The sequence below is a fragment of the Ovis canadensis genome, chromosome 1, assembly GCF_042477335.2.
Source record: "Ovis canadensis isolate MfBH-ARS-UI-01 breed Bighorn chromosome 1, ARS-UI_OviCan_v2, whole genome shotgun sequence".
In the NCBI taxonomy this organism is placed as follows: Eukaryota; Metazoa; Chordata; class Mammalia; order Artiodactyla; family Bovidae; genus Ovis; species Ovis canadensis.
This window is the reverse complement of record NC_091245.1, coordinates 10,914,757-10,929,460: the sequence shown is the minus strand read 5'-3', so window position 1 is coordinate 10,929,460 and position 14,704 is coordinate 10,914,757. Positions and strand designations below refer to the sequence as shown.

General features: G+C 40.0%; 1 protein-coding gene across 7 annotated transcripts in view; it reads right to left on the bottom strand.

Moving 5' to 3' along the window:
* ZMYM4 (zinc finger MYM-type containing 4) overlaps positions 1-13,437 on the bottom strand; it is a 169,037-nt gene extending 155,600 nt beyond the window's left edge. For 3 of the 7 annotated variants that reach the window (XR_011256232.1, XM_069586190.1, XM_069586207.1), the window contains exon 1: positions 12,901-13,437. Coding sequence is in view for 2 of the 7 variants with exons in the window: in XM_069586190.1 (XP_069442291.1) it covers positions 12,901-12,939 (39 nt within the window). In the remaining 5 variants the exon portion in view is untranslated. Of the gene's footprint in view, positions 1-12,715 lie in introns of all 7 variants that reach the window. The other 4 variants (XR_011256238.1, XM_069586199.1, XM_069586232.1 and 1 more) reach the window with 4 other exon arrangements.
* Between the last annotated feature and the right edge of the window lie 1,267 nt (positions 13,438-14,704).

Sequence of the window (14,704 nt, the reverse complement as noted above, 5' to 3'; positions counted from 1 at the left end):
CTGTATACCCAGAATCTCAGAATGTGACCTTTTTGAAATAAACTTTTTTGCAGATATAATTAATATAAAGATCTTCAAACGAAATCATCTTCGTTTAGGGTGGACCCTAAATCCAATGACAATCATCCTTAGACGGAAAGGAACAAACAGAAAGAGAAGGCTGTGTGAAGATGGAGGGAAAGACTGGAACTATGCCAGAGAACCAAAGAACATGTGGAGCCACCAGAGGTTAGAAGAGACAAAGGACTCTTTCCTAGAGTCTTCAGACATGGCATGACCCTGCTGACACCTTCATTTTGGACTTCTAGCCTCCAGAACTATGCAGAAATAAATTTCTGTTGTTTAAAGCCACCAAGTTCCTTTGGAACACAGAGCCATGCTGCTGCAATAAATATCTAAAAATGTGCAATTTGAGGGGGTTCCCTGGTGACTCAGAAAACAATGGCCAGCAATGCAGGAGACACAGGTTTGGGTCACTCAAGACAGATGGATCATGGTGGAGAGTTCTAACAAAAGATAGTCCACTGGAGAAGGTAATGGCAAACCACTCCAGTATTCTTGCCTTGAAAAGCCCATGAACAATATGAGAAGGCAAAAAGATATGACACTGGAAGATAAATCCCCAGGGAAAGTGTCCAAAATGCTACTAGGAAAGAGCGGAGAAAAGCTCCAGAAAGATGAAGTGGTTGGGCCAAAGCGGAAATGACACTCAGGTGTGGATGTGCCTGGTGGTGAAAGTCCAATGCTGTGAAGAAAATACTGCATAGGAACCTGGAATGTCAGGTCCACGAATCGAGGTAAGTTGTACATGGTCAAGTAGGAGATGGCAAAAGGGAACACCAACATTTTAGCAATCAGTTAACTAAACTGGACCAGAACAGGCGAATTTAATTCAGATGACCATTATATCTACTACTGTGGGCAAGAATCCCTTAGAAGAAATGGAGTAGCCATTGCAGTCAAAAAGAGAGCCCAAAATGCAGTACTTACATGCAGTCTCAAAAACGACAGAATGATCTCTGTTGGTTCCCAAGGCAAACCATTCAATACCACAGTAATCCAAGTCTAGGCTCCAATCACTAATGTCAAAGAAGCTGAGTTTGAAAGGTTCTACGAAAATCTACAAAACCTTCTAGAACATCAAAAAAAGATGTTCTTTTCATCACAGGGGACTGGAATGTAAAAGGAGAAAGTCAAGAGGTATCTGGAGTTACAGGCAAGTTTGGCCTTGGAGTACAAAATGAAGCAGGGCAAAGACTAACAGAGTTTTGCCAAGAGAACACACTGGTCATAGCAAACACCCTCTTCCAAGAAGACAAAAACGACTCTACACATGGACATTAACAGATAGTCAATATCAAAATCATTAATTATATTCTTTGCAAGCAAAGATGGAATGCTCTATATAATCAGCAAAAATAAGATCTAGAGCTGACCTCAGATCACAGGTTCCTTCATGCAAAATTCAGGCTTAAACTGAAGAAAGAAGGGAAAACCACTAATCCATTCAGGTAGTGTTTAGTCGCTCAGTAGTGTCTAACTCTGGAGAAGGCAATGGCAACGCACTCCAGTACTCTTGCCTGGAAAATCTCATGGACGGAGGAGCCTGGAAGGCTGCAGTCCATGAGATCACTGAGGGTCGGACACGACTGAGCGACTTCACTTTCACTTTTCACTTTCATGCATTGGAGAAGGAAATGGCAACCCACTCCAGTGTTCTTGCCTGGAGAATCCCAGGGACAGGGGAGCCTGGGGTGCTGCCGTCTATGGGGTCGCACAGAGTCGGACACGACTGAAGTGACTTAGCAGTGTCCAACTCTTCGTGACCCCATGGACCGTAGCCCATCAGGCTCCTCTGTCCATAAAATTCTCCAGGCAAGAATACTGGAGTGGGTTGCCACTTCCTTCTCCAGGGGATCTTCCCAACCCAGGAATCAAACCCAGATCCTGCACTGCAGGCAGAACCTTTACCGTATGAGCTACCCAGGGAAAAACCAAATCCCTTATGATTATACAGTGGAAGTGACAAACAGATTCAAGGGATTAGATCTGATAGACAGAGTGCCTGAAGAACTATGGGCAGAGGTTCCTACCATCTAACAGGGGGTGGTGATCAAAACCATCCCCAAGAAAAAGAAATGCAACAAGGCCAAGATGGATATCTGAGGAGGCCTTACAAATAGCAAAGAAGAGAAGAGAAGCAAAAGGCAAAGGAGAAAGGGAAAGATAAACCCAAGTGAATGCAGAGTCCCAGAGAATAGCAAGGAGAGGTAAGAAAGACTTCCTTAAGTGAACAATGCAAAAAATAGAGCAAAGCTATAGAACGGGAAAGACTAAAGATCTTTTCAAGAAAATTGGAGATACGAAGCGAACATTTCATGCAAAGACGGGCACAATAAAGGACAGAAGCAGTATGGACCTAACAGAAGCAGAAGAGATTAAGAAGAGGTGGCAAGAATACACAGAAGAACTATACAAAAAAGCTCCTAATGGCCCAGATAACCATGATGGTGTGGTCACTCACCTAGAGCCAGACATTCTGGAGTATGAAGTGGAGGGAGCCTTAGGAATCTTTACTAAAAACAAACCTAGTGGAGGTGATGGAATTCCAGCTGAGCTATTTCAGATCTTAAAAAATGATGCTGTTAAAATACTGCACTCAGTATGTCAGCAAATCTGGCAAACTCAGCAATGGAAACACAGGCCTGGAAAAGGTCAGTTTTCATTTCAATCACAAACACAAGCCTGGAAAAGGTCAGTTTTCATTTCAATCACAAACACAGGCCTGGAAAAGGTCAGTTTTCATTTCAATCACAAACACAGGCCTGGAAAAGGTCAGTTTTCATTTCAATCCCAAAGAAAGGCAATGTCAAAGAATGTTCAAACTACCATACAATTGCACTCATTTCGCAAGGTAGCAAAGTTATGCTCAACATACTTTAAGCTAGGCTTCAGCTGTAAACGAACCAAGAACTTCCAAATGTACAAGCTGGATTTAGAAAAGGTAATGGAACCAGAGATCAAACTGCCAACATCCACTGGATCACAGAAAAAGGGAATTGCAGAAAAACACCTACTTTGCCTTCACTGACTACAAAAATCATTTGACTATGTGGATCACAACAAACTGCGGAAACTTCTTATGAGATGGGACTACCAGACCACCTCACCTGTCTCCTGAGAAACCTGTATGTAAGTCAAGAAGCAACAGTTAGAACCAGATATAAAATAATGAACTGGTTCAAAAACGGGAAAGCATTCAGTTCAGTTCAGTCGCTCAGTCGTGTCCGACTCTTTGAGACCCATGAATCGCAGCATGCCAGGCCTCCCTGTCCATCACCAACTCCCGGAATTCACTCAGACTCACGTCCATTGAGTCAGTTATGCCATCCAGCCATCTCATCCTCTGTCGTCCCCTCCTCCTCCTGCCCTCAATCCCTCCCACCATCAGAGTCTTTTCCAATGAGTCAACTCTTCGCATGAGGTAGCCAAAGTACTAGAGTTTCAGCTTTAGCATCATTCCTTCCAAAGAAATCCCAGGCTGATTTCCTTCAGAATGGACTGGTTGGATCTCCTTGCAGTCCAAGGGACTCTCAAGAGTCTTCTCCAACACCACAGTTCAAAAGCATCAATTCTTCAGTGCTCAGCCTTCTTCACAGCCCAACTCTCACATCCATACATGACTACTGGAAAAACCACAGCTTTGACTAGATGGACCTTAGTTGGCAAAGTAATATTTCTGCTTTCGAATATGCTATCTAGGTTGGTCATAACTTTTCTTCTAAGGAGTAAGCGTCTTTTAATTTCATGGATGCAGTCACCATCTGCAGTGACTTCGGAGCCCAGAAAAATAAAGTCTGACAGTTTCCACTGTTTCCCCATCTATTTCCCATGAAGTGATGGGACCGGATGCCATGATCTTCATTTTCTGAATGTTGAGCTTTAAGCCAACATTTTCACTCTCCACTTTCACTTTCATCAAGAGGCTTTTTAGTTCCTCTTCACTTTCTGCCATAAGGGTGGTGTCATCTGCATATCTGAGATTATTGATATTTCTCCTGACAGTCTTGATTCCAGCTTGTGTTTCTTCCAGTCCAGTGTTTCTCATGATGTACTCTGCATAGAAGTTAAATAACCTGGGTGACAATATACAGCCTTGACGTTCTCCTTTTCCTATCTGAAACCAGTCTGTTGGTCCAGGTCCAGTTCTAACTGTTGCTTCCTAACCTGCATACAGATTTCTCAAGAGGCGGGTCAGGTGGTCTGGTATTCCCATCTCTTTCAGAGTTTTCCACAGTTTACTGTGATCCACACAGGTCAATGCTATGTATTGTCACCCCACTTATTTAACTTACATGCAGAGTAAATCATACACAACGTCAGAATGGATGAAGCACAAGGTAGAATCTAGATTACTAGAACAAATTTCAACAACCTCAGATATGCAGATGATACCACTCTAATGTCAGAAAGTGAAGAGGAACTAGAGTCTCTTGATGAAGGTGAATGTATTTTGCGTATGGAATGGACATGATGTTTCCATTCCATAGTAGTCCCACATAGCTGACTACAGTGGGTTGAACTGTGGCCCCTATATATGTCCACCCACTTTAGTTCAGTTCAGTTGCTCAGTCATGTCCGACTCTTTGCGACCCCATGAATCACAGCACGCCAAGCCTCCCTGTCCATCACCATCTCCCGGAGTTCATTCAGACTCACGTCCATCGAGTCAGTGATGCCATCCAGCCGTCTCATCCTCGGTCATCCCCTTCTTCTCCTGCCCCCAATCCCTCCCAGCATCAGAGTCTTTTCCAATGAGTCAACTCTTCGCATGAGGTGGCCAAAGTACTGGAGCTTCAGCTCAGAATGTGTACAGAATGGGTTTTGCAGATGTAATGAAGATAGATAAAGATCTTGAAATGAGATCATCCTGAATTAGGATGGGGTCTAAATTCAATGAAATGTATCCTTAGAAGACACTGAAGACACAGAGAGAAGGTGGCAGTGTGAAGATGGAGGGAAAAACTGGAGTTATACTGCCACAAACCAAAGAACACAAGTCGATCCACCAGAAGCTGGAAGAGGCAAGAAAGGATTCTTCCCTGGAGCCTTCAGAGAGAACGCTGCTTGCCAACATCTTGATTTCAGACATCGAGCCTCCAGAACTGTGAGAGAACAAACTGTCATAGTTTCAAACAAAATTTTTAGTAATTTGTTATGGCAGCCTTAGGAAACTAATACAGATAGCCATCAATCAAAAATATGACAAATTTAAACATCAAAAAGTGTACTAACCACAGTAAGTTTAAATATATCAATTGTATTAAAATTTGAGTTCAGTGACAGCCCCTCCCAAACCTCACCTTTGGGATTTGCTTAGGTAACAATTCATTTGTCTGAAAACTGGCAAATAAAGAGGAAAAAAATAAGCATTTACTCTGCTTCTCCTATACAAATGATATTACAGAGTAACCAAATAACTAATAAAGCAACTCTTTACAAAAGAATTCCAGTAAATAAATATAGGAGAAATGACAGAAAATCACTATTCTAATAAAATAATGGATCAAGGCAATAATCATCAATGGCTGATAAATCTATTAGGTGATAAGTTAAGAAAGTACCTTTGGATCCTGCTGACAAAACCTAAAACTGATCAATTTTAGTAACACTAGAAGTGTGACAACTATTTATGTGTCTCCTGGAATGATGCAGTAAGAATCTGCAGCATCACCTAATAGATTGACTACACATCCTAATTAGTCCAGGACAGTCCCAGTTCATCGCTACTGTCCCACTGCAATTATTAAAGAGCATACTCTTTCATTCTTAAAGTTATCTGATTGGAAATATGCAATCAATTCATGAATTCTTCTTTGCAAAGAAACTGAACCTAAATCTCATAAAGGTCTACCAATTCAAGTTTTCAACCTTGGCTGCAGACTGAAATCTCCTGGGAAATTTTAAAAAAATACTGATGCCTAGAATCCACCTTGTGAATTCTGATTTAATTGATCTGAGAATCAAGATATTTAAGAGCTCGCCAAGTAATCCTAATGTTTCAGCCAAAATAGAGAACAATTGCTCTATATCTGTTTTTTGGGAAATATAAAGGGTTAAACACCATGAGAATCCAATCAGCCAAAACCAGAATGTGGGAAACTCTGCTGGTCAAAAGAGGGAATATATTTAACAAATAAAGAGCATAGGAAAAAGTGCAGGAGGTAGAGGGGATAGTGTAAAGGAAGGGGAGGTTAAAGTTAACAGAAACTTAAGATACATATAAGCCAGATGAAATGGTAAATCTCATTTGCACAGTTATTTAAACAGAACAAAGACACTTATTAATAATCAGAGAAATCTAAACTGGATTAAGGAAATCAATTTTGTTTAGCACTGCGGTTGCATTGTTTACCTGTTAAAATGCATATGGACGTATTTATAGATTAAATGATGTGATACCTGAGATTTCTTTGAAGTTATTACGTCAAAAAAAAAAAAAAAGAGAGAGAAGGCAGGCAGGAAGAAATCAGATGAGACAAAAAAATGGCAAAATGTTGATAACTGTTTACTTGTCAAAGTTGGGTATTTAGAAGATGGGGATTCACTGCCCCAATATATTTTTTATATTCTGCATTGATACGGAATTATGAAATATAGTAAAGCTTCTTAATCTTGCCTATGAATGTGTAGTATATATGTGATTGTATATATTTATAAGATATGTTGGGAAATATAAAGAAAAATGAACACATGTGATCCTTGGCCTCAAGGAATAGTGGGTAGCCTAAATACTGGACACCAAAAGGTTTGCTTATGTACTGTCTTTCATCAAAGACAGGAAGGCAGCTAGCTCAAGCTTCTGTGAGACCAGAAAGAATGAAATGAAAATAACATTATTAGTATTCCCTAAGCATAAGAAACTGGGCATAGGAATACTATTGCTAAATACCAGAGGTTGTACATAACCTGACTTTGTAAAGTCCACGGTCTTACTACTGCGTTGAGCCAAATGAAAAGGCATCTATGTAGTTAAAATGGTCAAATATTAGCAATTCTGTACGGTACAACCTAATATTATGTTAAAATTCCTTTCTCTTTCTTTTGCAAAAATAATTACATACTCATAGTAGTTAACTCATAGTAAAATAATCAGAATATTTAAAGGAAATGTCAGTTTTCTTTAAAAAGTGGTTGATCTTAAAAAAGTGATTGATCTAACACAGAACTCAAAAATATCTTCTAAATATCCAGAGAAATTGCAACTGTACATTTATCTACTTATATTTTATCACATAATAAAAACATTCCATTTTCAAAGGAAGCATAATCTTTAAGTGAATCATAGCTTTACAATATTTAGTGTATATTTCTTAAAAACAAACCTGTAAGATGCAAAGATACATTTTTGTTATCGCAAGATATATTCCACAGGCAGAAAGTTAATGTGATGCTTCTTGAGAAACAATGTGTATCAATTTGATTTAAATATATTTCAATGTTTTGTTTGCCATGCCACAGGGCATGCAGAATCTTAGTTTCCCAACCAGGGATCAAACCCACGCTCACTGCAGTAGAAGTGCAGTCTCAACTACAATATTATTTTAAAAACCAAAAATCCCAGAGAATGAATTCTGAACCAATACCATTATGTACACATATTATCTTGTATCACATATATTAATAACTAATGCATATGTTTACTAAGGGCTTCCCAGGCGGCACTAGTGGTAAAGATTCCACCTGCCAATGCAGGAGATGCACGAGACACGAGTTCAGTCCCTGAATAGGGAAGATTCCCCAGAGGAGGAAATGGCAACTCACTTCAGTATTCTTGCCTGGAAAATTTCATGGATGGAGGAGCCTGCTGGGCTCCAGTCCATGGGGCCACAGAGAGACATGACTGAGTGACTAAGCACAATGTTTATTAATTACTGTATGTTAATATAATGAATTCTAACCTATACTACTTATCAAATAGTACAATTTTTCGAGTGGCACTTGATCTTACTCTAGCCTAATGTATCATGACCTTGAGCTCTCTCTGTGCTGCAGTTTCCTCATGTATAAAACAGGACAGTAATAGTTGACTACTATTTATGGAATTAATGAGGATTAAAAAATATACTACATATAAAACCTTTAGAATGACTGGCATGTAAATGTTTATAAATATTATCACTATTTGTAGAAGTCTCTGCTAGTTACAAGACGTGCCTTGTGAAAACAATTCAGGATCACTGTCAGCATTAGAATAGTCTCTTCAAAATGCTCTTTATACTTTGAGTATATAAAGAGCATTTTGAAGTAAATATGTAAGTAGATAACTTACACTATGCACATGTGAACTGCAAATATTTTTAATGATATGTACCACCATGTTCTTAAGCAACACACTTAGTAGAAAAACCAAAGATAAAAAGTTCATTAAGGAATTAAGAGGGATTAACCTTTTGCAATTTTTTATTATAAAATATTAAAATAACAGAAATACAAAACAAAACTTCTCCATAATCCCATCGCATAGTAAAACCAATGTTTTCATTTGTTCATGTTACTTTCTATTCCTTGTCTACATGCATGTTCAATTTTAACATATTTACAATGAGAACATAGTTTACATTTTCACTTTAATTTTATACCCTAAGAAATTTTCCATTTTGCAAAATTTTCCCTTAGTCTCCCTTTTCCTTTCTCATCCCCACCTGCTGAAGATAATGTAACAGCTGACATGCATCCTTCACAACTTTCTCCAAGCTCATACATATACAAGTATAGACACATATGTAAGGAGGAGAGAAAGATCAGTTTGTTTTTACAAAAATGGAAGCATACTACTTACTTACATATGCTTTCTCTTTCTTTTAAACATAGGCCAAACATATATCTCAAAATTAATATACAGAAAAGTTTAAATATGAAAATGGATACAATCTACTAGACCAGGTAATAATACATACATTTATAAGTTATTATTATTTTGTATGTAACCTTTGAAAAGATAGAGGAATTTCACCAGATTTAGTCAGAGCTCATGCTTCATAAGTTTATTATAATAACCATACATAAAATAATCCACTGCTTACAAGCCTACCTTATGAATTTTAAAGCTTACTCCAGAAATTAAAAATTGTATAACCTTAAACAAACTCATAAATAATATCTGAAAAATATCCTGACTTTAAAGAGTGTGTGAGTGTGTGCGTATAATACTGGCCTTCATATGAACTTGGTTCTTTCTACAGCAGAGATGATGGATGTGGTACTCACCCACCCACATATTCAGCTTCTCCACGTTTACAAATTGAGAGACTGGCATTCAGATATAGTCTGAATACAATTAAATCAGTCTTACCTTAGGTATTACTATTGTTCTAAGTGCCCATAAACATAAAAATAAGACATCAGGCAGACCTACAAAGAATTTAAGATTGTTAAATCAATGGTTTTAAAACACACTCTCCCATCTAACCGTAATCCAAAACAATCACAAGATGCTTAAATCTAGATTCACAGAGGAGAATTTGGAATACAAAGGGTGATATGAAAGATTAACAGAAGGTCACAAAACTACAAACAACTTGATACCCAAGATATAGAGCCTCTAATACAAGTAAACCACCAAAAGTCAATTTTTGAGTCCTTATCACAAGGAGGTCATACATATTAGAGGTTCAAAAGAGAATACGATGCCCCTATCCTTAAGGAGTTCACAATTTAGCAGACAAGTCAGAATATGTAATTCTAAATGATCATACATACCATATACATAGCACAATGCCTAAAACACAGTTCACCAACAGGCACAGGTACTCAACAATTTTTTTGTGACTTGTGATTATAAAAGTCAAAGGCAGTAAGTATCATAAACACCATATCATCAATACAATTTCAGATTAAATAAATTTATTACCTAGGCCTATGTAGTTTAACTACCTCAAGGCAAACAGATTATTTTAAAAGATATTCTACTTTTTAAATTTAAGTGAAGGATAATTGCTTTACAGTATTACATTTGTCTCTACCAAACATCAACATGAATCAGCCATAGGTTTACCCATGTCCCCTCCCGCTTGAACATTTCTCCCACCACCCTCCCTATTCCACCCCTCTAGGTTGTTATCCAGCCCCAGTTTGAGTTCCCTGAGTCAACAGCAAATTCCCTTTGTTATCTATTTTAAACATGGTAATATATGTTTCCATGTTACTCTGGCCATACTCCCCTCACCTCTCCTTCTCCCTCACCTAGTCATGTCCCTAAGTCTGTACTCAATGTCTGTGTCTCCACTGCTGCTCTGCAAACAGGTTCATCAATACCATCTTTCTAGATTTCATATACATCCATTAGTATACAATAACTGTTTTTCTCTTTCTGACTTACTAGATTCATCCCCTTCATTAGGACTATCTCAAATGCGTTCCTTTTAATGACTGAGTAATATTCCATTTTATATATGTACCACAGCGTCTTTAAAAAGATACTATACTTTTGTACATACTCCCCATTAACTGCTCAGAATGTACACATGGAACCCATATAGAGTTTAGTGCAGGGAGACAAAAATATGGGGGAAAAAAGCACGTGCACCATTTAAAACAACTCTACTAAACATTCTAACCAAATATCAAAACCAAAATAGATTATGGAGCCTAAAAGAGATTGGCTGTAACCTTCCTCCACAATGAAACTGGTAAAATAATAGGGAAAACCTGTACAAGTGCTCTGTATGCTACATGCTATTAAAAATAATATTAAGTTTACACTGATATCAGTGTAGCACCTTTTAAGTGTATTAGAAGAGAAAGGAGTATTTAAAATCTAGTTGAATTTGTTACCAAAGTGCATAGATGTTTTCTAGAACATTCTATCTTCTATGGTGAAACTAACAACAGCATTAGCAGCAACTGGGTTCAGAGATGATCTTGAATTCTCGACTAAAATAATTTATTCTTTATATTTTAACAGGTGGACCACATGCCATATGCCTTCACTCAAGCATAATGAGGATCCAGTTTAAAACTGGCTCAAAGTATGAAGAACAATTTAAAACTTTCGAAACGCATGCATTCCATAACCAATATTAATCCTAAGTGAACTGTTTGGGCATACTAACATACAATTTAATTTGTCCTATGAGGAAGATCTAACTATTGCATGAGAGAGCTGAAGTTTTCTAAACCTAAGACTATCAACAATAAACTTCGATTGCTCAGTATACTACAGTGAAATGCAAGTAAGAACTGATAAAGTGATAGATGTGGATAAATATTTAATAACACAAGTATAGTAAAATGTCAATGACAGAATCTAAATGTTGATCACTATGGACACATCCTGCATTTTTTTTTTCAGTTTTGCTGAGTAGTTGAAAATATTTTCCTAATAAATTGTGGGAAAAACACTACTTGACACCTCTTTGGTTATTTATCATTTAAGCTTTTAAGGAGAGAAACATAGACTTTAAAAACTCCTGTGTGGGCACTGTAGTTGGGACAAACATGGATTCAAATCCCAGCTAAATCTAACTAGCTCTCTAATATTAGTTACTTAACCCCTATATGCCTACATTTCCCCCTGTGCAAAATGGGTCTACATAGTAAAGTGACTGAAAGTCACTCAGTCCTTTCCAACTCTTTGCAATCCCATGGACTATAGAGTCCATAGAGTTCTCCAGGCCAGAATACTGGAGTGGGAAGCCTTTCCCTTCTCCAGGTAATCTTCCCAACTTCCCAACTCAGGGATCTAACCCAGCTCTCCCGCACTGCAGGCAGATTCTTTACCAGCTGAGACACCAGGGAAGCCCACAGTAAATGTTGAGGTTTAATTCTTCCTATAAAGCACAGTGCCAGGCACATGGTAAGCACTCAAAATGTTAGCTGTAGTTATCAATGAGATTGCTAATTTTATGATAAATCGAAAGATTAGGATTTAAGCAGTAATTTTCTAGGCAGTTGGCTTAACACTGAGTTGACCATTTTGATACCATTTACCAAAAGGAAGATTCCTGGTAGGAAACTTACTGCTTAACACGCACGCTAAGGGAGAAGGGAGGCGAGGGGGAGGGGGACGGGTGATATAAGAAAAATCTAAAAAATACTGCTCAATTGACAGTACAGTATTGTTCTCCATCTGAAAAAAAGAAAATCACTCAGAATTAAATAAGAAAAGTTTCAAGACAAACTTTAAAAGGCACTCAGCAACTCCTATGTAGAACTGGCTTCACCTCTGCAGGTTGGTTGGATACATCCTTGTTATGACAAAACTTGTCACACTCTTCCACATTCTTAATTGTTGCTAAAGGGGCTAGGCTAGAACATGACATTTATAGTTGCCAACATCTTTCTCCTAAATCAGGACAAGTCAACGAACCCATTTCTTCTTTAGGTAAGAGCACCACCTCCACCTTCGTCTTGATAACGGTTATGGGGGGAGGGGAAAGAAGGCAGGAAAATGAATTTGCAATGGTACTACTGAAAAACCCTCTTGGTTATTCCTCAGAAGACCCCTCCACAACTCATTCCCGCCACCACCACCCCCACCTGACCTCTCTCCTGTTAAAACTTCCAGACTCTGGTTCACTAAAGATGCACTTAAGTATCTGACACCTTTCCTCTCCCGACCCAGATAACCCACCAACAGTGCTGGAAAAATTAAAAACACAAAACAACAGCCCCTCCCCCTCCCCTCCCAACCAGCAGCAAATCTTTGTCCCACCTGCCGAAGGACCACTCTAAACGCGCTCCACACTCAAGGTTGCCTCAGTGCTGCCCGCAGCCTTGGCCCAGCCGGGCCTCGGCGACGCCTCCACGAGCCTACGCTTGGCCCATTCCTCTCCCGGGCCCCGGGACGCGGCCCCCGCCCCGCCCCCCGCCGCCCGAGTTCTGCCTCACCTCACCTACCCTCTTTCGGGGGCCGGACTCCACCTCTCTCTCCGCCATGTTGGGCCCCGCTCGGAACCGCTGCGGCTCCCAGCGCGGTGGCGGCGGAACCTCTCGGGCCCCCGGCCCCCGCCCACACTGCAGGAATAGCCGCCTCGCGGCAGCGTCCCCGAACCTGGCCGGGCCTGGCGCTTAAGAGTGGGAGGGGGCGGATGCCGCGCGCCGGGTCGGAGATCTTGAGATCCCACGGGTGCGAGCGTAGGCAGTAGGGCCTGCCCGGGAAAGGGTTGGGGGGGCCGGGACTCGGGGGGTTAATGGCCTCCAAGGGGCCCCGTGAGTAGGATTATTTTCTCTCAGAGAAATTCCTCCGCCTGCGGTTTCTTAAAGGGATCACCAAACCAGCCCCTTGCGCGCGCCCTTGATGCGCAGGCGCACCCGAAGCCCCTCCTTCCTTTCCCACCAAGCCCCCGGTCCCGAGCGTGCGCGTTGAGTAGCCCAGGGTAGGCCAAATCCTGCAAGTCTCTTTGCTGCCAGCAGCTGGTCCCACTACTCAACTATGGCCGCTTCCTTAAAGGGGCCATGACGCAATGATGAAGGAGGAATGCAAGAAATCAGTGAAAGGGCTATCTGGAGTATTGGGTGAAATGTCAGTGAGGGGTCCAGATCACCATCTTGGACCTGACTGCAGTGATACCATTGTAAGGGGGAAATGATGGTGAGCTGAAGTTCACCGTGGACCTCTGAATGTGAAGAATCCCAAGCAACGACAGAACCCGCCAGTCATCTCAAGAAGATCCACCTTTCTTGCCTTTAGACAGCCTGATCAGAAGCACAGGGCATAGACGATTAAGGGCCAACTCTGACAGCCTAACTTCAAAGGCAAAGCTTTGGTGATTTTGAAGACTGAAGCAACAACTGGAGACAATTTTCTCAAATTTGTCCTTTGTCTAAATCGAAAAGCATCTTAGGAACCATCTACTCTTTCCCATTGGTAAAATTGCCGCCGAAACAAGGGAAGTCATTTGCCCCAAAGCATGTAGAGGCTGGTGTGTAATTAGAACAAGACTTGAGTCACAATCCTCCAGGTTTTTCAACGCACCAGGCTGTCTTCGAAGCAAGAAATAAATTCATTCTTACCTAGAAGATTAAAAGTGAAAATTCATGATATTTCAAGAATACTGTAATTATCCTCTGAAGATGTGTGACGGTTTGCAAATACTGTGTGTCTTCATTCACTTCCACTGAAGGAGCTTTGAGAATCTGACTTAAAGAATGAGCATCTTTAAGCAGAAAACTGGGAAGTAGATTTGGATCTAACTTGCCCTGAAACCAAAGCTGAAGATCGCTGAAGAAAATGAGGACTTGATCCATTCTTCTTCATCCATTCCAGTGTCCCATCCCCAGGTGGGGAGAAATTGCCCTAATGGAGTTATAGCTAGGGGTAATCATATAAGAAAGAAATACAAAGAATTTGCTTCCCGAAGAGACTTCCCTCAAGACAAGAGACATTCAGATGCAAATGAGCAACTCCCAAAATTACAGGATAATGGGATGTACGTTTTGTGTGTCACTTTAACTTTTATATATTGCTTGATAGATGTTTTTAAACTAAGAAGTTTTCTAATCCATCACACTTTACTGAAAAGTATCTGTAAGATTGTTAGGTTTCCATGCTGATCTTTGCTCACTCTTGTTCATCTTTAATTCCACTTGTGGATGTGAAAGAGGAGAAAAAGACTAAATAAATAAAAGTATGTTTCAGCCCGAAAGAAAAAGAGATGTCAGACCCTCTAGTTCCATGTTAAGAACAAGAAGGTATTAAAAA